The sequence below is a fragment of the Periophthalmus magnuspinnatus genome, chromosome 2, assembly GCF_009829125.3.
Source record: "Periophthalmus magnuspinnatus isolate fPerMag1 chromosome 2, fPerMag1.2.pri, whole genome shotgun sequence".
Classification (NCBI taxonomy): Eukaryota; Metazoa; Chordata; class Actinopteri; order Gobiiformes; family Gobiidae; genus Periophthalmus; species Periophthalmus magnuspinnatus.
In genome coordinates, this window is record NC_047127.1 from 10,934,835 (window position 1) to 10,957,090 (window position 22,256).

General features: G+C 39.1%; 1 protein-coding gene across 1 annotated transcript; it reads left to right on the plus strand.

The window, feature by feature from the left end:
* Positions 1 to 1,724: 1,724 nt before the first annotated feature.
* brca2 (BRCA2 DNA repair associated) lies at positions 1,725 to 19,914 on the plus strand. The gene is made up of 26 exons (XM_055228691.1): positions 1,725 to 1,882; positions 2,602 to 2,696; positions 2,927 to 3,187; positions 4,118 to 4,160; positions 4,455 to 4,504; positions 4,718 to 4,746; positions 4,824 to 4,932; positions 5,005 to 5,054; positions 5,688 to 5,766; positions 6,401 to 9,526; positions 10,367 to 10,465; positions 10,600 to 10,669; positions 11,162 to 11,601; positions 12,446 to 12,630; positions 13,523 to 13,710; positions 14,117 to 14,287; positions 14,899 to 15,250; positions 15,401 to 15,556; positions 15,725 to 15,872; positions 16,061 to 16,173; positions 16,500 to 16,701; positions 17,142 to 17,308; positions 17,891 to 18,029; positions 18,268 to 18,524; positions 18,957 to 19,112; positions 19,569 to 19,914. Exons 2-26 carry the CDS (start codon positions 2,642 to 2,644, stop codon positions 19,872 to 19,874), a joined length of 6,951 nt encoding a protein of 2,316 aa, XP_055084666.1. The 5' UTR covers positions 1,725 to 1,882; positions 2,602 to 2,641; the 3' UTR covers positions 19,875 to 19,914.
* Positions 19,915 to 22,256: the final 2,342 nt, after the last annotated feature.

Sequence of the window (22,256 nt, forward strand, 5' to 3'; positions counted from 1 at the left end):
ATAACTCCAGGTGTGTTTCTGAGGAGATAACAACATTATAACATGGCTTAAAGCTCACAAGAGACAATCTTGTGTAATATAGGATCTTTAAATTGTGTAAAAATGTCACTTAGTAGTAATCATTTTCATGTGTACTTTATATTTTTACTTAAGTACACGTTTTGGCAGCAGAACTCTTACTTGTACTTATAATGGAGTGTATTTTTAGCCATGTACTTTTACTTGAGTACACATTTTGAACACTCTTTCCACCACTGAAAAACATGGACTAGATATTATTGCCGTAGGTGCACAGACGGCTGCTTGCTGTGTGTGTTTGTAATGGTGACATATAGTACATTTGTTAAAACTATACACAAATGTTGAACGTTTTTTTTTTAGAAATCGTTCACATAATTGTCATATTAATTTTTCTTTTTTTCTACTGAAAATAATGATGCTGCTTTCGTAACAGCATAATACCACCACATGTTAAATTCCACTTCATTTTGTTTATACTGACAGAAGACATTGAATTATTTTACCCAAAATGGACTCGTGTGAGCTTTAAGAGTATAAGGCATTATTTATTCTTATTTAACGGCCAAAGTAAAGGAGATGTCTTCCCTGAATTGCTGCTGGTTTTGAGAATTGTTGTCAAAATGTTCCAGGTTCCATGTAACAGGCTAAAATTCAACTAGGACACTGAATTATTAGTTGAGTGGTAAATCTGTGCAATCAGGTTCACATTGTTTGTTTTATTTATACAGACACCGTAAAACTAATCTGTTTAAGTAATGATCATTCAGATGCTGGGGATGATTTTCAGATCTGATTTATCATTGATATAAAAAAGTTTGGGAAAAATAGATGAGAGGGAAGTGGTCTTATCTATTTACTCAATTACATTTACTTGAGTAACTTTTAAAAGAAATTGTACTTTTCAGGGTACTTTTTGAGCAGCATACTTTTACTCCTACTTGAGTAATATTTTTATTGAAGTACCAGCAGTACCTTTTGACTCTTCCCACTGTGAGTAAATCTACAAGTGACAAAAGCTTTATGTCAACAATATAAAATGATTTGAACATTTGTGTTTCTTGCAGCTCCTTCAGATATGATTTAGTTTGTCTCATTTTTGTGTCTGTCCTTTGGAAATACCAGATTTTGTGCATTATTTAATGTTTTGTCCTTCAAATTATATTCACCTAAAATTATAAATTAGATGTTACATGTCGACAGTTTAGTCCAATACATTTTAGTGATATACTCTGAAGAAGGCCCCACGACTATTATTATCATTACTATTATTTGTTAAAGGTCCTATATTACAAAGAATTGAGTCTTGTGAACTTTAAGCCATGTTATAATGCTGTTACCTCATCATAAACATACCTGGAGTTGTGTTTTGTTTCATTCACACATGTTTGAGTAACCTTTTATTATTAGTCTCACTACATCCCCAAAGCTCAAAATGAAGCGATAGTTTAAGTGATCAGCTACTTTTGCCCTTTTGTTTGGTAGAGATAGAACATTCCAGGGCTGAAATCATCCTAAATATGCAGGATTTGTGTGTTAAACATGTGAATGAAGCATAGGGACAACTCCAGGTCTGTTTTTAATGAGGAAACATAACGGGAGATCTGAATATAGCCTAATATGCGTCTCTCTCAGTGCTCCACACGCCTCAGTCCAGCAGGGGGCGGTAATGCTCCGTTTAACACCAACCGCAACTAAACACAACAGAAGAAGAAGCGTCCGGATGTGGCGCGGGAAGAAAACACGACTTTTGGATAGTTTAGTCACGGAATATAAACTAGATCAACGTTTTTGTTGACGTTTTTGTCTCGAACGTGCATGCGGAAGTAACGTGGAGCAGTGCGCGGGGCGGCTGCGTGACACGGTGAGAAAAACTTGTAATAATAATCATGTTTCTGCTGATAAATATTAATCACGTTGTTGTAATTACATCTTTTGCTTAAAAATATAGGATCGAACTTGTTTTTTACTTTAATTGTTTCACCAGGTTAGCTAACATTAGTGTTTTCTTTACCTATGATGAATAGTCCAAGTTTTTTAGCCTTGCAATATTGTGTAACTGATGAGATACATAAGTCTGGGGACAGTGGGATAAATGAGACACATATTAAATCTAGAAAATTATAGTATTTTATCAGCATTTGACGTCATTAATTGAAAGCATACATGCTTAAATCACGCCACCACAAGTTTGGAAAAAATTGGGGGAAAAAAATCATCAGTTGGTGTTTTTCATCTTATGGATTGTATTAGCGTCATACTCCCAGATGGAGGCAAGACATACTTTTCCCTGCTGATTACAATGTGCTTTGCCATGAAATAATCAAAAGGTAAATTCACAACTGTTGCGCCTGTTCATTTCTGTTACTGACTAGACCCAAAAACTCATTGTATTACAACAAAAATGCACTTGAACAATACACATTTTAGCTGCCCTCCATCTGTATTAAATAATATTGGCCTTTAAAATGTTGTGATGTCTTTTGAAACTTAGCAAGTGCCACAATGGAGCAGATGTGGCTCTGTTATCTGTTGTTGTACAGTCTGACAGAGCTGTCTCTCTCTCTTTCTCTGGCCCTACAGGTTCACTCTCTGACCAAACCTGCTGTTACATATCGCTCCTATGGACCAGACCTCAGGAACAATGTACGACATTTTCAGAGATCATGTATGGAAAGGTGGGTGTTCTTTAGCAAAAAGGCTTACCATTAAAGTTTAAATGGACTTTGTAAATGTAAATTCCAATATTCCTAAAAGAAACATGACCGCTGACTTCCAACAACTGCAACGTGGTTAAAACCTCAGAAAAGACGATTTTGCAAAATAGATCTCCTCTAATATATATGATATGTGGATACTTTTTATTCAGCTCCATTTCTTTTTACTCGTTTATTCCATTGTATTGTAGATTTGGGACCACTTGACCCTGACTGGTTTGAGGCACTCACCGCGGAAGCATCTGAGGAAGGAGATGTCTTGGATAAAGACAAACTGTGTGCCAACCAGGAAGAGCTTTGCGCCAACCAGGAAAAAATGTGTGCCAACCAAGAAGAAACTCTCATGGCCAACAGGGGGTGCAAGAGTCCAATGTCCTCAACCCCCAAAGTCTTTCGACTCAACCACACTCTGTCCCCTGAAACGGACCAGGATTCTGTCTCTGTCCAACAAGGTAGTAAGAAGCTCTTTAATCTTTAAATTCGACTAAAATATTTAAAATATATTAGTTTATTTGTAATTTTTGTATTGCGTAAGCACAAAATTGTGTTTCACACAGCCATGACAATTCGGTGCAGCAGCAGATGTAATAAAATAGTAGAGTCCAATTAGAATCTCTGATTTAAAAGGCCCATACTACGGTATTTTATGATCTATGTATGTTTTTGATTATATTGTTTTCTCATCAAAAACATAACTGGAGTTGTGTTTTGCTTCATCCGCACATGTTTAACACAAAAACTCTGCATATTTAGGCTGAATTCTTTTCTCAAACTGAAAGCACCCAGTTCCACCTTGTGATGTCATGTGATAATACAAGAAATGTTCTACTGTGTTTTAACCTCCTTAAACCTTCACTACAATAATTTAGATGATTTAACCACTGGAATTTTCCCGTCTCTACTAAAACTCAAGATAAAAGGTAGCTGTTAACTGCTATTAACTGTGTAATATTAACATAACATATTTAGATAATCATGCTACCTTTTATTTTGTAGAAAAGAAAAAGCAGATCCGTTTTAATAGCACCAAAATGCATTGTTTTGAATGTGCTATATTGGCAGAAAATGACATGTTAAATAATACCACTGTTAAGTAATTTATCCAACATCTATTATATTTTCATTTAATTTTAATTTGTCTTTATTTCATGATACAATTGTAGACCGTATTTCCCTTCTTTAGGCAAATGTGAAAGTGGATGAAGCTGAATAAGTTGAATAGAGAATTATGCATTTCTGTCTAATGATGCCACCTGCTTTTCTCTATTTAGACAGAACGCTTTGAACATTAAAAGTATGATGAATATTCATCGTTATGACCGTTCATATTGAGTTTCAGCCCTACTGTTTTTAATGACATTTATATATTTCTGGTTTAACAGAAACACCCTGGAAAAGTAGAAGCCCGTGTGTGTCTCTGGAGAGGTGAGTATGTGCATTTAAAGGGCCCATCTTTTCTGAGCTATGTTTTAATGTTATTTTCTCATCAAAAACCTGGAGCTCTGCCCTTTGCCCTGTCGGATTCCAGAGTAAATTTCACAAATTTATTTTAACAAAATGGTTCCAGGGATTTTACCCAAATAAGTTCAAATTCAGCACCATCTTAAGACATAGAGCATTAGTAATCATCAAGTTTTTATATATTCATTAAGGTGAAAATAATTACTATAAAAAAATTTACGCTGCTGTTTACGGCTTTAATTTGTTGTTTTTCTTTAGGTCATCATCATTTGATTTATTTGCACATCTCCTCAGTCCCAAGAGCACAGGTAAGATAAAAATATCTAGCTTTTCAAATTATTTAAAAAATCCTTATAATAAATTGACAAATTGACTAAGATGCCATCGACTGACTAAAGGACTTAAGGTCTAGAGGTCTAATGCACATGTCCTTGCTATGTGTTTTATTATACATCCTTAGCCCTGTATGCTTATAGTGTCTGTAATAGAAATAATTTGTTACTTCCCTTTCTTATATGGAGACCAACCCTGCAGCCCAGTCCAGTCCAAGGTAAGTCTATTTCACTTTTGGTACTGAGTTTAGTGTAATGTTATATGTTAGACTGTTTGTGTTTTTGAACCATACAGAGCAGCTATGCCCGAGACATCTCTGAAAGGCTTGGTGCACAAATGGGGGATATATCCTGGAGCAGTTCTTTAAACACTCCTCCACCCATGCCCTCTACATGGATTTTAAGTATGTTTTATATCACGTTATATTTAATGAGATGTGGACGGTTGAGTAAAGCCAGTGTGTTTCTGTTTGAAGCCAGAAGAGAGAGTGAAAGTACTGTAACACTTTCTGGGGACACGAGTACGGTAAGTATAAAGTTATAAGGTAAAATTTGATTTCATTAGTCAATTTTAGAGGTGGGGCCCAAATCTGTTTTATTTGTACGACTATTAATACTCCAACATGTTTTATCATCAGATTACTATTACTTTATTTCTGAAAACTATATATATTAAATGTAGAGTTAAAATGATGATTTATACACAAATAGCCAACTCAAAACATGCACAGTGGGCCAGATCCTCCATAAGGTAAATCCTGACCACGCCAAGCAACAAGATGGAGATGGGTCCTGCTCCTGACCAGCCATGCATGTAGTCCATTAATTTTGTTCATATAAGTACCAATATCCATTTTACGGAGCCTTGACAGGGTAAAACTATGTTGAGAATTTTGTATTGAATACATTTACCACATGCTTTGCTGGAAAAAAATAAACCTAGAAATTGAGTTTCATGTGTCATCATCAAATGTACAATTGAGAAACTCTCCTGAATATTTTTAAGACTTTTACTAACAATTTGTTCTCACTAACCAATTCTCATCATCAAATGGGGCTATATTTTCCATGATTACATCATAAATGATAAAGTTTCTATCATCTTTACTTACCTATCTCAGTGTATAAATTAAGTCTATTATGTTTCCTTCTCTTGCAGTTTGCTCGCAAGCTCTTTCACTGTAACCAAAGTGTGTCTGCAGCTGGGTCTATCCTAGAGTCGGCTGTCGTCTCAGAAGGCCAGTGCACCTTTGATGTGTTCTTTTTTTACTTAAAAAAAGACTGTATTATGCATTTTGCAATTTTTTTATGACATCATCTATAATGTGGAAAGGCAGTACCTTTGGCCTTGCTCAGTCGCCTAAAAGTTTGATAATGCTATACTTATGATTAATGGATGTAATTTAAGCACTGAAATGATCAGAATAAGTTTGGTGAAGATGTCTGGACTTGGCCAGCCAAGAATACATGCTTCTCCAATAGTTTAACCGGTGTCCAGACTACACAATTTTGTTGCATCCTAGCATCCTAGTTATTCACAGCAATAAGATTACAAGCGCTTTTCTCAACTTTCAGAAGCCAAAGCAGAGTTTTGCCAGCACAGTGACAACAACAAGCTAACAACCAACAAGCTTGCTAACAGTGCTACTTTCTTTTTCATAGGCACACTTTATACACAAAAACACTTTATAGCTGGATGCAGGCAGCACACAGTGCTCTCATCTTGACCTTAAGAGCTGCACAAACATGCACAAACTTTAAACCAGTTATGGTCTTTAATTCCATTTTACATAATGTCAGGGCTTTTAAACTTTCTTAACACGAAAAGTTCAGAAGGTCAACTTGTTCTAACTATTGTCTCTTCATTTACAGATGCTGAAGTGACTTCTTTGAACAGTAAAATGGCTCCAACTGCCACCTGTAACACTGTAGACAGTCCTCTCGGAACTGAAAATGCCATCCACACAAAAAAACGTAGCTCTATATTTAGGAAAGTGAAAAATGAGAGGATTCATAGGAGGCTCATCACTCATACAAATGAAAACGGCGGTGATGCGGTCGAGGCCTCAGTGGACAGGTCCAGTAAGCCAATAGCTGAAAGCCCTTCTCTCTCCCAGTGGTCTCCTATAAGCTTGTCTGAAGTTCAGTCTCAGGACTTTTCCCCATCCGTTTGCCTGACTGCCTTGAAGCGAACTAAGCAGAGAGGGAACCAGGGCATTACCCAAAATAGTGAAAACATCAGTGGTCAAGACCCTGCATTGACTTTGAACCCAAGCAACATCGATGATAGTGGCTTTTCATCCACAACCATTCCAGTTTCAGATTTGGGAAATAAAACCACACGAGAGAAAGAAAACAAGAATATTTCAGATTCTGTAAGTTTCAGAACAGCTTCCAATAAAAACATTAAAATCTCATTGGCAAGCCTTTCTAAAGTCAAGACCCTTTTTAATAATATAGAGGAGATGCAAAATGGCCAACGTACACTGCCCGATGAGTTTGAAGCAAGTGATGATAAACGTAGTGTTTCAGGTAATGATTGGAATCTTACAGTTTCACAAAAAGCAGAGGTAAAGGAACTCTGTGAATTGCTAGAACAATCAGACAGCCAGTTTGACTTTACACAGACCACGGTCCAAAACGTCAATCAGCCTGTCAAGGCCTGTCCGACATTAAAATCAGAAGCACTCCGCTCCTGCTCACCTGCAAAAATCCCTATCTCGAATCAGTCAGACAAAGCTGAGAAGTGTCCAACGTTGGGTGAGGCATCAGAAACTGCTTTGAAAATGAAAGGCCAAAATTCAAGAAATCATTTTGAAGAAAGAAATGTTAACACCTCATTTACTCAAGGATTTAAGATGGCCAGTGGGAAAGGAATTACTGTGTCAGATCAAAACTTGCAAAAATCCAAAGAGTTTTTCCAAGATTTAATTAATGATATCGATGATGTGTCAACTTTTGGAAAAGCCTCTTTTAGAAATGCAAAGCCACTGGACAAAAATGAGACAAATTCTTCTGGACCATCTAATCTCAGTGAATCCCATGGCGACAAACACTGGGTATCGGCTATTAAAAAAGCAAATATGTGTGAAGTGAACAATATCAAACCGGACCATTCCAAAGCTCTGAATGCACAAAAGACTCATTTCGTAGCAGCTTGTAAAAATACATTGGTTGTAACAGCTCAGGCTAAGTGCCCTCTGGTTGAAACCAATGAAGGTTTTTGCAACAAAGTGGTAAATAGCACACTGAACGACACATCAAGCCGAGATTGTTCAAAACATTCTCAAGAATCAGTCGAGATTTGCCTAGGACCTAAGACCACTGAACAACCTACTGTCAAATGTGGTCAATTCAAAGGAGACCCAAGGGACAGTCATGTTTCAACAAAAAGAACTGGATTTTTGACAAATGACACCTTCAGATTAACATCTCAGGTTTCAAATGAGAATGACAAACCAGGAGAAAATGGCATAACAGATGTTGAGACTTTACAGTGTTGCTTCAGAACAGCTCGGGGGACACAGGTTCAAGTGTCCAAAAAACACATTGAAAAAGTGAAGCACCTCTGGAAAGATTTTGACTCTGTGGACCACCCAAATGAGTTAACCAGAGATTTGAATGAAAACAATGTGTCATTAGATGGGAATTGTGTCAGCAGTGGATATAAAAGGAACACACCCAAAACAGAGAGTCAGTTTGAGCCTCAAGCTTTAGTACAAACACCCAACATATCACAGAGCTGTGCGTTTCAGACAGCGGCTGGGGCAAAGGTCAATGTCTCATCTGAAGCCCTCATTAGAACCAAACGTCTGTGGAATGAATGTGATAATGGTCAAAGTAAATCTCCAGTAATAAGAGGGAATGGGTTGGTTCCTCCCACTAGTGGCTTTCTTGCTGCCAGTGGTAAAATGTTGTCTGTGTCTGCGGAGGCCATGCTGAAGGCAAAAGCTCTGTTTGACGATATTGGTTCTACATCCGATGCCAAAGAAACTTCAAAAATAACCAAGCCGTCCATTGCTGAAAAATTTGAATCTCTTTCTTACAAACATTCAAGTCCACATCCTCAACTTCCAACTTACCATTCAAGTGAAACCTCATTTCTAAACATGGAGTCTAAGGAAAATTGTACTAGTAGAAATGGATTTACAACAGCCAGTGGAAAAAAGGTAAGAGTCTCAGAAGAAGCACTAAACAGGGCAAAGGGATTGTTGTCAGAAGGAACAGAGTTGAGGAATGGGTTGCAGGACAATGCTCTAAGAAAAGCTTCAATGAGCAATAATGGCATTAAACCACAAGTCACAAAAAGCAACTCTGAAAACAAAAGTTCATCACCTCGACTCACATCAGAAATGGGTTTTTCCACAGCAATGGACAGCAATGTAGAAACTAAAAACGACAAGGAGGGAGCACTTTTACCTCTTGAACATTCAATGAGCAGATTAAACGCTCCGCCAGCTTCCAACATTGAACAAAACTCTGGAAGTGGCTTTACTACAGCAAGTGGAAAGAAGGTAAAACTGTCCGAAGAAGCCCTGAAAAACGCTATGAAGATGTTGTCATATGAAATTGAACTGCATGATGATGAAATCATGACAGAGGAAATGAATGAGTCCAAATTCCAGCTTGGGTCTGTGCAATCCAAATCTGCCAATACTGTAAACAAAAGATCATCAACAAAGGATCATTTAGCCTCAAACCTCAACTCGCCAGTTAAGATGGACATAACCTTCCAAAAAGAAACACATCCTCGCTTGTACAAAGAAGTAAATGCTCCTCCAGTACTCGTGAACCTGGATATGGTTCAGCTTGGTGGCTGCACCTCCACACAACAGCAGTTCTTGGCACAGGAGGCCTTTGACTGCACCAGGGCCTTGTTGGAAGATGAGGGCCAGGCCACAGACAGTCTGACAGTTGCCAGTTTGGAACACACCTCAACTTTGACCAGCAGATCGGATCAACGGCAGAACCACACAGAGCCAAAGGACGGAGGAACTGGTATGTGTCCATTTATTTTGTATAAACAGGTTTGCAAATGGCAGGCTTTTATGGTGTTCTAATAAATCTAACGAACGGTGCTGTCACAACACAGGGGATTGAACAAGCACATGTCCAGTTTTTCAGAAAACCCAAACCTTTTGCCTCCTCAATGAGCTTCATGATAGTCTCTTGAAATGGTTTTCACTTCACAGCTGTGCTGTGTGAGGATTCATTAGTGGAATTCCAGGAGTGTGCAATGAAGAATCTAAAACATGTTTTCAGTTATTTCACACTCTTTTGTTACACTACATTACTACATTACACACATGTTCATTAATAGTTTTGAGACCTGCTGGCAGAATTTATAATGTAAACAGGTATAAAAAAAAGAAAAGAAAAAGAAAACTAAAAAAAATGAAATGGAAAAGCATGTGCAAACTTTTATTCCCATTACGCAAGAGCATTTATTAAAGCTACCATCTGTAATGAGGCTGCCCGACCTGCTCCTGTTGTATTCTCACATATATCCACTAGATGCTACCTATATTACTGCTTCTGATAGTGTGCCAGCTTTGGCCTGATAAATGAAGACCAGAGCACAGGTTTCACATCTGCCATCTACTGGTGAAAAAAATCAAATAAACTTAAAGGCAGTTGCTTTAAATAACTAACACACAAGTTACTCACTCTAGAAATGTTCATAAATCCTGATGTGTAACAAGTTTTTTGCTGTAATGATGACAAAATATTAACTATATTTTAGTAAAATTAGTCAGACCTGTCATATGCCCTGTAATATTTGATGTATTCTGTGTGTCCAGTCCATGTCTCAGTGATGGGGATTTGTTTTGCTTACAGGTGAGCCCGTTCTGAAAAGGCCTTTACCTGAGGAGCCAGATAGAGTTTGTAATATGGAGAAAAAGCCCATCCCTAATCCTGCCTGGAGCTGTCTTGGTGGTAAATAGACATTTTTAATAATAATAATAATGCATTTTATTTAATAGCAGGGCATCTTTTAATTAAAACACAATAAAATCACAACAGTAAGTATAAATCTACACTTGGCATAGTACTTACAGATCTGTCCACAGGTTTGTTGAAAGACAGAAGAGTTTTTCAATACCACGTGTCACGCCATCCAAACACCCCAAGGCCACACGGGTAAGTGCTGTCTACTTAAACATTGTTCCAGAAACCAATGCCATTGATACTTTGCAGCTGATGTCATCAACATTCTCTCCGGGTGAACACTGGTATTGATCACAGGCTCCTGAAAATGTGCTGTTGAAGTCCATTTTGTATTTTTTCTTGAGTTTTCAGATGATCTTAAGCCTTTTTTTTTTGGTAGTGTTGGCTAGTGTTCGTATTTTATCAACCATGGTAACTGCTGAACCTTCCACCATATACATACCTGCAGAACACCCCCAGTGATAATTGATGTTATAATTTTTGATGGAGGGCAGCGGCCTATACAACTCTATAACTATATAACAAGAAAGATTTATAGTGTTTGCAAGAAATGGTGGTTAGATTTTTGATCTTACTTGCACCTCCTGTTTTGTAAGCATAAAGAACATACAACAAAAATAGTGTAATATGGGCCCTTTAAGTGAGAGACTTCCTTGGATTGAATTTTCCTGTTGTCTTTTCCAGGAGCATAAAGGAGCAGGTGAACCCAAATCCAGTGCCCCTGACACCAGCCAGGAGAGGAGCAGCGTTTGTGCCTCCTTTCTTAAACACCAAAACCAAGAGACCTAGAGAAGAAACAGAGAAAGAAAAGGAAAAACCATGCACGTTTGTCCCTCCATTTAAAAAGCACAAATCTGACCTCCATGGAAATGTCTCATTAAACAAAGACAGCAGTTATGACAAAGTGTCTTCTACCACGCACACATTTATACCACCCGCCCCCAAAAGACCAAACCCACAGAACGACAGCACCAGCAAACATGGTGTAGTTCCAGATCTTGGCCAAGTAATCGCTCCAGAACGTGAATTTGTTAAATCTGTTGAGAAGGAGGAACTCAGTCCGATCATTCCCAATCCAGAAAAGAGGCAGGATGTCGAGGACACAGCAGAGGCTCCAAGTCACGGTAAATCGCACTCTTCAACTATGGATCCTACAAAGCAGTATAGCTACGCCATTTGAAATATGGTTGTGGGCGTTGTTTAGGTGTTTAGACTCACTTTAAATTTAGTAGACCTAAAAGCGCAATAAGGGGATGGATTTTTTTGAGCTCATACTGATGAGCCGATATTTATCCTGCTGCTGGGGCCGATAACTGATAATTGCCGCTACCGATATGTAGCTTTTAAAATCCATGCGAGGCCCACAGTTTTATTTTAAAGTAAAGTGACAATCACAAGTAAATGTTTTACTTCTGTAAAAATAACAAAACGTATTTTAGTGGGATTTAAAATAATTTAGTATATGCTTGTGTAAACATACAACCATATAATGCTTTTCTATTTACAATTTCACTTCGCAGCTGTGCTGTGTGAGGATTCATTAGTGGAACTCCAGGAGTGTGCAGTGAAGAATCTAAAATCTAAAACATGTTTTCAGTTATTTTCTTTGTTAACTACATTCCACACATGCTCATTAATAGTTTTGAGACCTGCAGGCAAAATTTATGATGTAAAGAGTCATGAAAGTAGAAAAAGAAAACATTAATTAAAAAGAAAACACTAATAAACAATGAAAAAGCATGTCCAAATTTTATTACCAATATTATGCAAGGCATTTATTAAAGCTACTATCTGTAATTAGGCTAACCGACCTGCTCTTGTCAGCTCAAAAAATCTCTATCAAATATCAGTGTAAAGAATCTATATTGACTGACACCGGTACTGGTACAGATATATGGCCCATCCCAAACAGAACCACATGGTACTTCTAAAACCTGTAGACATTTTGGTTGTATTGTGTGTTTGCAGAGACTCTGGGGAGCATTGGTGATCTGGCTCGGAATTTGCAGGACATGAGGATCAGGAAGAAGTTGAGGCAGACAATTAAAGCTCTTCCAGGAAGCTTGTTCCTCACAAAGTCCTCCCCAGTGGAGAGGCTCTCCCTCAGGGCTGTGGTGAACGGAGAGAGCCCGCACAAGTATAGCCACAAGCAGGTACGCAACTTTCAGGACTGGGCAATTAATACAATGTTTTATCAATTTGAGATCCAATGGAGGGCCCACATTATGCTATTTTATGATCTATGTTATACTGTTGTTTCCTCATCAAAAACATACCTGGAGTGTTTTGTTTTATTCACACATGTTTAACACACAAACCCTTCTCTCAAACTGAAAACACACCTTCTGATGTGATGTGGCAATACAGATTCTAGTGAATCTGTATGGAGTTTAAAAACATTTGGATTCTTTCAGCCCTGGAATTGCTGATCTCTAATGAACTAAAGGTAAAATGTAGCTGTTAACTTAAAAACTACAACTACATGACATCACAAGATTGAACAGAGCATTTTGAGCTTTGGAGATGTAAACAGAGTAATAATAAAGGGTTACTCAAATATGTGTGACTAAAGTAAAACACAACTCCGGAAGTGTTTTTGACGAGGTAACAACATTATAACATGACTTAAAGCTCAGAAGAGTCAATTTTGCATAATAAAGGTCTACAGCCGATTAGGGATGCCAAAATAATTGAAACCTATTAATCCTTCTAAAACTAGTATCAAATGTAGATACTTCAAATTATATACAAATGAGTATTGATATTGAAACAGTACAGTACAAATTAGAAAAATATCAGAACAAGTATAAGACACAAACTAGTATACACCCATGAATAAGTATGGAACCTACACAGATATAAGGCCACATGGGAATATAAAAGAAAGTATTACCATTTAATGTTGTAAATCATATTCTATTGTCTAAATAAAGTGTTTTTTTTAAATTGTGTTGTCGGAATTGGTATTATCGAGTCTATGCCTTAGTATTGAAATAGAAATTTCAATATCATGACAACACTTGAACTTTGTTTATGCTGTTACAGTTGTACCAGTTTGGGGTTGATCAGCAGGTGTGCCACATTACCAGTCAAAATGCTGAATCATTTTGCTTCAACTTATTGAAGTTCCACAAGCCCCAGTTCTTTTTGGAATCAGGAGCAGTGCAGCTGGCAGATGGAGGATGGCTTATTCCCCGAAGAGATGGGACTGTGGGCAAAGAAGAGTTTTATAAGTATGTATTAACACAATTCATACTTCACAGCTGATGTCATTCACATTCGCTGTGGCTTGTTGCTAACTGTATTCACAGGTGTTACTCAAATTAGACTTAAATCTGATCTTTGTTTTAACGCAATCTGACCAAAAAGAAGTGACTTAGTTGGAAATATCTGTTGAGATGATTTGTGCTGTTTAAAAAGTCCCTCTCAAATAACAGTAAGAAGCTAGCTATCTAGCATTTAAACCTTTTTGACAGTGGTTGCTAATGTTTGCATTGTGTCACCATGGTAACTGCTGAACATTCTACCATAGAGAAACATGTCAAACAGCCCCTGTGTGATGTCACCATGTCACTGCAAAGTATTAGTAGATGAAGTGGCATCTGTGGTATTTCAGTTAATGCAGAGTTCCCTCCCTAGAGCCCTGTGTGACACTCCTGGTGTGGACCCCAAGTTGATCAGTCCGCAGTGGGTGTACAACCATTACAGGTGGATCGTGTGGAAGCTGGCCTCTACGGAGAGGGCCTTTCCTTTGTATATGGGCAGTGTCTGTTTCACACCGGAGCAGGTACTTCTGCAGCTCAAGTACAGGTATGTGGATATATCTGCCTCTCTTTGGGAAGTCTGTGGTGAACTGACATGGACTTTAAAGACGACCTGTTGCGCTTGTGCCTGCTGTATTGTTATAATCTATAACACCCGTGGATCATGATGTAATAATTTGCACATTTTAAATTGTATTATTAATCTCAAACAACTTAATAAAAGAAACGGCTAACTTCTGCGTTAGAAAACTACGGTGCCCAATGGGAGCTGATGTCGCCATAAACCCACACAACATTACATCACAATAAAGAGTGGTGAAGCTGTCGGCACCTCCAGTGGATAACTTCACATCACGCTAGCGAGTAGCAGATTTTTTTTTTTTTCATTTGTACCAAAACGACTGCGCAGTGTTCTCAAATCCTATGTGTATCACCTATTAAGAAAACAAAATTGAAGTAAGTGCATCACAGTGGGCGTGTACCGGTGGTGGTGAAAATCGAGGTTCATTGGCAATATAGTATCTTGAAATTAAGCAATTAAATATTGCTCAAACAAAGATAAATCACTCCAAATACAACTGTGAGAGGGTTAATGAGAAGGGCAACAATTATAATATGGTTTAAAGCTCTGAATCTGTAACCTTTGTTCTCTGTCAGATATGATGTAGAAGTGGACCATAGCCGTCGCTCTGCTCTGAGGAAAATCATGGAGAAGGATGACACCTCAGCTAAAACCATAGTGTTGTGTGTGTGTGGAGTCTTCTCCAATGGTCACACCAGCCCTGGACCTGCTCAGGAGGATTGTGTCAAGCCTGAGGGCTCCTGTGCTATTGTGTGGCTCACAGACGGCTGGTACTCTATCAAAGCCCAACTGGACACACCACTGACCGCCATGCTGCACAAGGGCTGCATCAAAGAGGGGGTGAAGCTCATGGTACATGGGGCCCAGCTCTTGGGCTCTGAAGAGGCCTGCACCCCTCTAGAGGCACCGCACTCACTCTTCTTAAAGGTCAGCAGGCCAACACACTCAATTACAGAGCTCCCCATGCACATGAATCATGTAAATTTCAGTTAACTTAATTGCATGGAATACTCATCATTTGCATAGAGGTCGCAGTTAGTTTCCATCTCTTAAAGTGCGCTGTGTGTTGTTTGTCAGATTTGTGCCAACAGCACAAGGAGGGTCAGCTGGGACACCAGACTGGGCTTTTACAAGGACCCCCGGCCCTTTGTCCTGCCCCTGTGCTCCTTGTTCAGTAAAGGAGGAGCAGTGGGCAGTGTGGACATGCTCATACTGAGGATCTACCCCATCCAGGTGTGATTTATTGGTTTATTTGGTAATTTTGACCCTATTGCATAATTAATGTATTAATTATTCTGCTGGGGCAATTCTTTTATAATTAAATGTGTGTAAAATACAAATCCTCAAGGCAATGAAAATAATAAAACAAAACAACAATGATCACATTTGTGCTTCTTCTAGTGGATGGAGAGAACGCCCGATGGAGGGGTGGTGTTCCGCTCTTCCCGTGCTGAAGAGAAAGAAGCCAGGCGTTACAACAGCCACAAGCAGAAACATCTGGAAGTCCTGTACACAAAGATGAAAGCTCAGTTTGAAAAAGAGCACAGGGGTATGGGGACTAAAAGCCAATTATTACTTATTTTAAGTTTGAATCCAGGCATGTGGCAGAGGGCTGGACCACTGATGAAACAAATTCAAATGTCTGATAAATATGGGCTACTTTAATCTAATTATTGTGTAATCTATTACACAATAAAGTAACTAAATCTTTTTATTTTTATTATTTCCTGTCTTCAGAAAGACTTCAGTCTAAGATGAGGAGACATACAGTGAGGCGTGAGGATCTGGGCAGTGTTCTGGATGGAGAAGAGCTGTATGAAGCTGTGGGGGATGAGCTGGCTGATGTGGAGGTGACAGTAGTTTAGACGAGGATGACTAAATGTGTGCTCCTGGTCTTTGCTTTACTATGTACTATGACTATAGAATGTATAAGCAAGTGGATGAAGTGAGTGTGACGTCACCCCTAGTGTTCAACTCCAGTCAAATGAAGCTCATTGAGGCTAGCGGTTATAGGGGTGAATTTAGTGGTTATGATACTCACGGTTAGAACTGAGTAATGTTCATGTCTTGAATCACAGCAAAATTAAAAACACCAGGATCATGTAGAGCACTGTCTATGTCCATTTATATATACAGTCTATGACTGTGACTCACTGTGCTTTACTGTGTGACTCAGGCTTACCTGAGCGCGGAGCAGCTACAGTCTCTCTGTGAGTACAAGCGATCTGTGCTGGAGAAGCGGCAGGCTGAGCTGCAGGAGCGACTGCGCAGAGCAGTGGAGGAGCCAGAGGCTGGTGAAGGCAGATGTCCTCACCGAGACGTGTCCCCTGTGTGGAGACTCTGCATCAGGGACTATCTGGACCAGAGGAGCAGCAGTGGTGAGTAGGGCTGTCACAATAATTATGACTGTTTAAATATATGAAAGCTGGAAAAAAAACACTAACAATAAATATTGAATCCCAAAATATATTTTTTTGCAATATTAGGGAGATTTTTCTCATTTATTGTTGTAATATGATAATATTTGATCTACAGAGGGTTGAAAAAGTAACTATAATTATTCCTTAATCCTGCTATTAATGTGTCTTTGTCTTTTAATGATATTGTCTGCTGAAAAATGGTTAGTTGGGATTATCTTACTTTATTTTATTTTGTCAGTGGTATAAAGGAGCTTCAGTATTATGATTTATCACAATATGTCTATGTAGCAATATATCTTACTTCAAAATTTGTCATCATGACAGGCCTAGTGGTAGCACTGGGCTGTGTGTGAGTACATCAGTGTGATGACATGCTAAACCAGAGCCTGTGCTTACAGTTTACCAGCTGAGCGTCTGGAGTCCATCTTCAGAGCTCCAGGCTCTGCTGAAGGAGGGCTTTCGATACCGCACCTATAACCTGACAGCCTCTGAGGGGAGAACAGGAGCAGGCAGGGCCACTGTGCAGCTCACTGCTACAAGGAAGACTGTCTTCACACGTCTACAGGTGGGACATGCACCAACACAAGTGTTAGGAGCCAGGAGGAAGGTCCCTGGCTGTTTAGGTGAATGAGTAAATTTACATCTCCAGTGTTTCTCAATATTAAGGTAGCCCCCCATTGTGAAATTTTTGCCCCCATAGTTTGCAAACATACATAATACTTTATGCCTGTAGTACTGTCATTAAATGGATACAAGTAAGTATATTCTATCTGCATTCAGTCCTTTTTTATTTGCAAAGCCATAAAGTCACATTTATCATCCATATATTGTATTAAATAAAATGATTCAAATATGGATCGCTTGTGCTGCCATAGCCTCAATATGTACTTGTGTAAAACATATTTTATCTAATGTTTCACACAGATAAAACACCAGATACTGTCATTCAGTTATTGCTCTGGTTGTTTAGTCAAGAGAAATCTGGGCATGCATATCCAGGCATATCTTTGCAGTGCATTAAATACAGTCCTTTAAGCACCAAGGGCCACTAGAAGATGCTCAACAGCTTGGGCCCCCTGAATATTTAGAATGTGCTGAATGTTTTTTTTCAGTTTGTGAAGTTACATCCTTTTCGCTGTATGTGCAGGCCTCGTCTGACTGGCTGTCGGCACATTTTTGGCCCCGAGCTTCAGTTAGTTTTGCAGAGCTTCAAAACCCAGACTTTGTGCCACTGTGTGGAGAGGTGGACCTCACAGGGTGCATCGTCAGTATCACTGATCAGCACGGTAAGTACGAGCTAAGGACAGGCTGATAAAGGTCCTGTATTACGAAAAATTAACTCTTGAGAGCTTTTAGTGTTTTCTATAGAATAAATATATGCAGAATATGCCCTAAATATGGAGGATTTGTGTTATGTTTTTGATACAGAAGTAAGATGACATAGACTTCAGACATTAGAAAATAGCACAGTATGGGCCCTTTAATATAATGTCTTCACTCTGTACTAACTGAGTGCCCACACAGGCTCTTCTCCGGTCATGTACCTGGTAGACGAGGGCCTGAATGTGGTAAAGGTACGTGTTTGTGGCAGCCTGGCTCGCTGTGGCTGGGAGGATGTGGTGGAGCCGCGTGTTCTGGTGTCCTTGGGTAACCTGCAGGTCAGAAGTCAGTGTGCGTCTAACCCTCCTGTGCTATATGCCGGGGACATGACCGAGCTCTCCACAAACCCCCGGGAGATCCATCTGCAGCAGGGACTGGGCCGCCTCAGACAAGCTTTACAGGTAGGCTACAAAGAGGAACAAGATACAATTGTCATGAATTAAAATACTTTTTGTTTCTTGTTGTTGTATATATTTTCATTATAATAAGATGAAAATTTGAAAAATACAACAAATACCTTAAAATACAACTGCTCATAATTTCATATCAATGCTAAAGCAAACAATAATGTTTTACAGCAGACATATGGAGAATGGATTTTTTAAGAGCTTTTAACCATGTGATAGTTGTTTCTTCTGATTTACCATCTGAAGGTGTATTTGGAGTGATTCGTCCATTTGATACAAACTAAGAGAAATCTGCTACTCACTAGTATGATGCACGGCTAAAATGTGCAAATTATAACATAATGATCCACACGTGTCATAGATTATAACTAAAGAGCAGACACAAACACAATAGGAGCTCAAAGTCTTGTTTGTCTCCTTCCACAGGACCAAGATGATTTCTTTCTGAAAGCTGAGCAGAGGCTGATTGAAATACTGCCCCCTGAAGGCCAAAGTTTGTCAGTTATTGATCCGATAACTCCACGGTACACAAGAACCACAGCACAAGAACTAAGAACTCCAAAGTCTACCAAGATCACAAGTGTGAGTAAAAGTGCATTTATTAATTCTATTTACTAAACACTGATTAAAGAGGGGGTATTATGCAAAATAGCTTTCTAACATGTTTTAATGTTCCTTTATAAAAAATATGCCTGAAGAGTTTAGATGTCATCCATGCATGTTTGAGTATTTTATAGATCTCTTCCTGGGCCCTGTTCAAACCCTCATTAAGGTTAGCTGTAAGATTCTGTGCAATGCTCCGCCCACAAGTGTCAAAAACGAAACTGAAAGTTCAAGGGTAGCTTGGATCAGATTTGGTGAATAGACTGGGCCAATAAAGGCACAGTGTGATTTGTGTAAATAAAATAATTAAAAATTAGATCGGTATTGGGATGAGATCAGCTCGGTATTGGCAATTATAAATATAAAAAAATCTGTATCGGGAGCCAAAAGAGTAGACTGGGACATTCCTAATGTAATGTGTATGTAAAATTGCAGCACAGTGTGGAAAACGGGAGCGCCCCTACCCCAGTGTTCAAGACCCCTGCCCGTTCAAGCCTCAGGAGAAGGAAAGCTTTGGAGCACCTCAGCCAGTACCCTCCCCCTCCTCCTCTGTCCCCTCTGAGCACCACAGTCTCACCCAGCGTCAACAAGACCTTCTGCCCCCCGCGACGCTCCCCGGCCCCCAGCCCCGCCACCGGCTCATCTGGCCCGGTCCCTGTGGAGCAGGGCTGGGTGCGTGATGAGGAACTGGCACTGATTGATACTCAGGAACTGAGAGTGGACGATTCACTCATGGACTGACTCTTGTGCTTCTCTGTGGCACTAATGCACAGCACTTTGTAATGAAATAGGCTCTGTATCTGTTCTTTCCTCTTGTTCTAAATTAAAAAGCTTGTCCATAAATGTATTTTTCATAATAATAAAAATACTTTTTTTTTACCTCTGGAGTTTCATATAATATTCAAAGCACACAATGCTTACACATACCATTATTCACTAAGAAAATTGTTCTTATTTTAAAATGTGTTTTACATTTGAGAGTTAAACTTGAGCCTGTCACCAAAGGTTAAAGCGGGATTAAACATCTAAACTCCGCCCACAACCAGAGTGAGGAAGAGAGGGGAGTGGAGGAGGGAGGGTCTGGACAGTGTGATTGGTCAAATAGGTATCCACACATAAGTCCACCCCTGCAGCCATGTGTTTCTGATTATAATCTTGTGTGCTGTCACCAACTACTTGAAATTGCAGAGACCACTAGAGGCAGGATTTAGGCATTTTGACCACAACACTACAAATTCACCTCGATTTGACCTGATCACTGAGCCCTTGCTGCCCATTAAGGACCTGATTACCACAATTCAAGCATAAACACTCAGAATACAGGATGTGATCTCATGGTGGCAGGAGGTACAATGAGCTGTGAGGTTCATTAAACTTTATTAATCTTTGAGGGAAAAATCATTCTCGCCTTTCACCTCATTCTTCAACCGTTTGTACCTGAGCGCCAGGGAGGGGGTAGGCCAAGTGCCCACAATTCACTCCATTTTAACCTTAACCAAGGACACAGACATTATTATCAGACACAGTATTAGAGGCAGAGGCAAAATAAATGGGTCATTACAAAAAGTTAGTGATGGGCAAAGTGAGGCTTCACGTTTGAAACACCTCCATGGTGACATCTAGTGGTAATACACAGGTTGTACATTTTTGGTTTTATTTGAAAACTGCTGAGGAGAGATGCAGTCTATTTTTTATTTTACTTATATTCCCCCTACTCTGTGAGACCAGGGCACTAACTGCCTCACCAGATTCTGTTACATCATAAACTCATCCCCCCTCTTCCTGTTTACACATCAGCAACATGACAAATTGTGAAAAAAAACTACAGTAGATCTCTGAACCTTTTTTACCGTGCAAGTAGAACGTGGGCACAAACATTTTAAATCTTGGTTCTATCACGATGCATGCCAAAGTTATAAGCGTTTCTTATAAACACTGTGGCACCTGGTATTCCCAGCGCTCTCCCATCCAAATACTAAACAGATTCAGCTCTGCTTAGCTTCAGAAATCTGACAAGATCAGGCTTTGACAAGGAGGTTTGGCCACTGATAAAAGATTTAGAAATCTTAAAGTTCTACTACTTTTCCTAATTATATATAAATATAGTTCTCTGCAATTATCCATAAGGTACTTTATTAGCTGTAGTGGTAGTAGTAGTACTAGTACCCAGTGTCAGTGTAGTAACCAGAGTTTTTACAGTGTTAAACGTGGGCTCTATGTGAGAGTGACACAGGACTTTACACCTCCTCTTCTTCAGCTGCAGAACACACTACATCAGTCTAATCCTGTGCTTCAAATACAGTCCAATGGTCAGAAAACAATATTTTTTAGTTTAGTTTTAGTTTTAGTTTAATTTCTGTAATCTGTATGTCAATGGATATTAATTTAACTACTTCTTAATTACTGCTCTAACCCCAACCCCTCAGTTAAGTAGTTACTAAGCCTGAAATACATACAACTAAAATTCACTTGGTTTAGACCTGCACGGTTTAGTAGTATACTGCTACTCTTACTAAGGCTATTACGGCTACTGCGACTGCTACTACTGCTACATCAGTTTGGATTTATTTAAAACTGTAGCACACAAATTTTACCACTAGATGACGCCACCTCAAACGCTTTCATAAGTCCATATTAAAAGGACAATATGGTGTAGTATTGGTATTTCTCTTCAGTTTTAAATGAATAAACATATGTATACACTACTATTTTAATTTTATACAGTTTATAATTGTATGTATCGTTATTGCTATATTAATGTATTATTGTACTCACAGTTGGAGTAAAAGTTTCTGTTGAGGTTGGTCCCAGTGCAGCCACAAGGAACAGAAGATCTTTTCTTACTCCACAAATGAGTCTGAAACAAGAGACCTGGGTTAGACCTAGTTTAGACCGGGTTTAGAGCTGGGTCAGTCCTGGTTTAGACCTGGGTCAGTCCTGGTTTAGAGCTGGGTCAGTCCTGGTTTTGTCCTGGTTTAGACCTTTGTTAGTGCTGGCTTAGTTCTGATTTAGATCTGGCTGATTTAGTCCTGGCTTAGATCAGTTTAGACTTGGTTTAGTCCTGGTTTACTCCTGATTAAATCCCAGTTTACTCTTCGTTTACACCAGGGGTAGGGCAGAGTT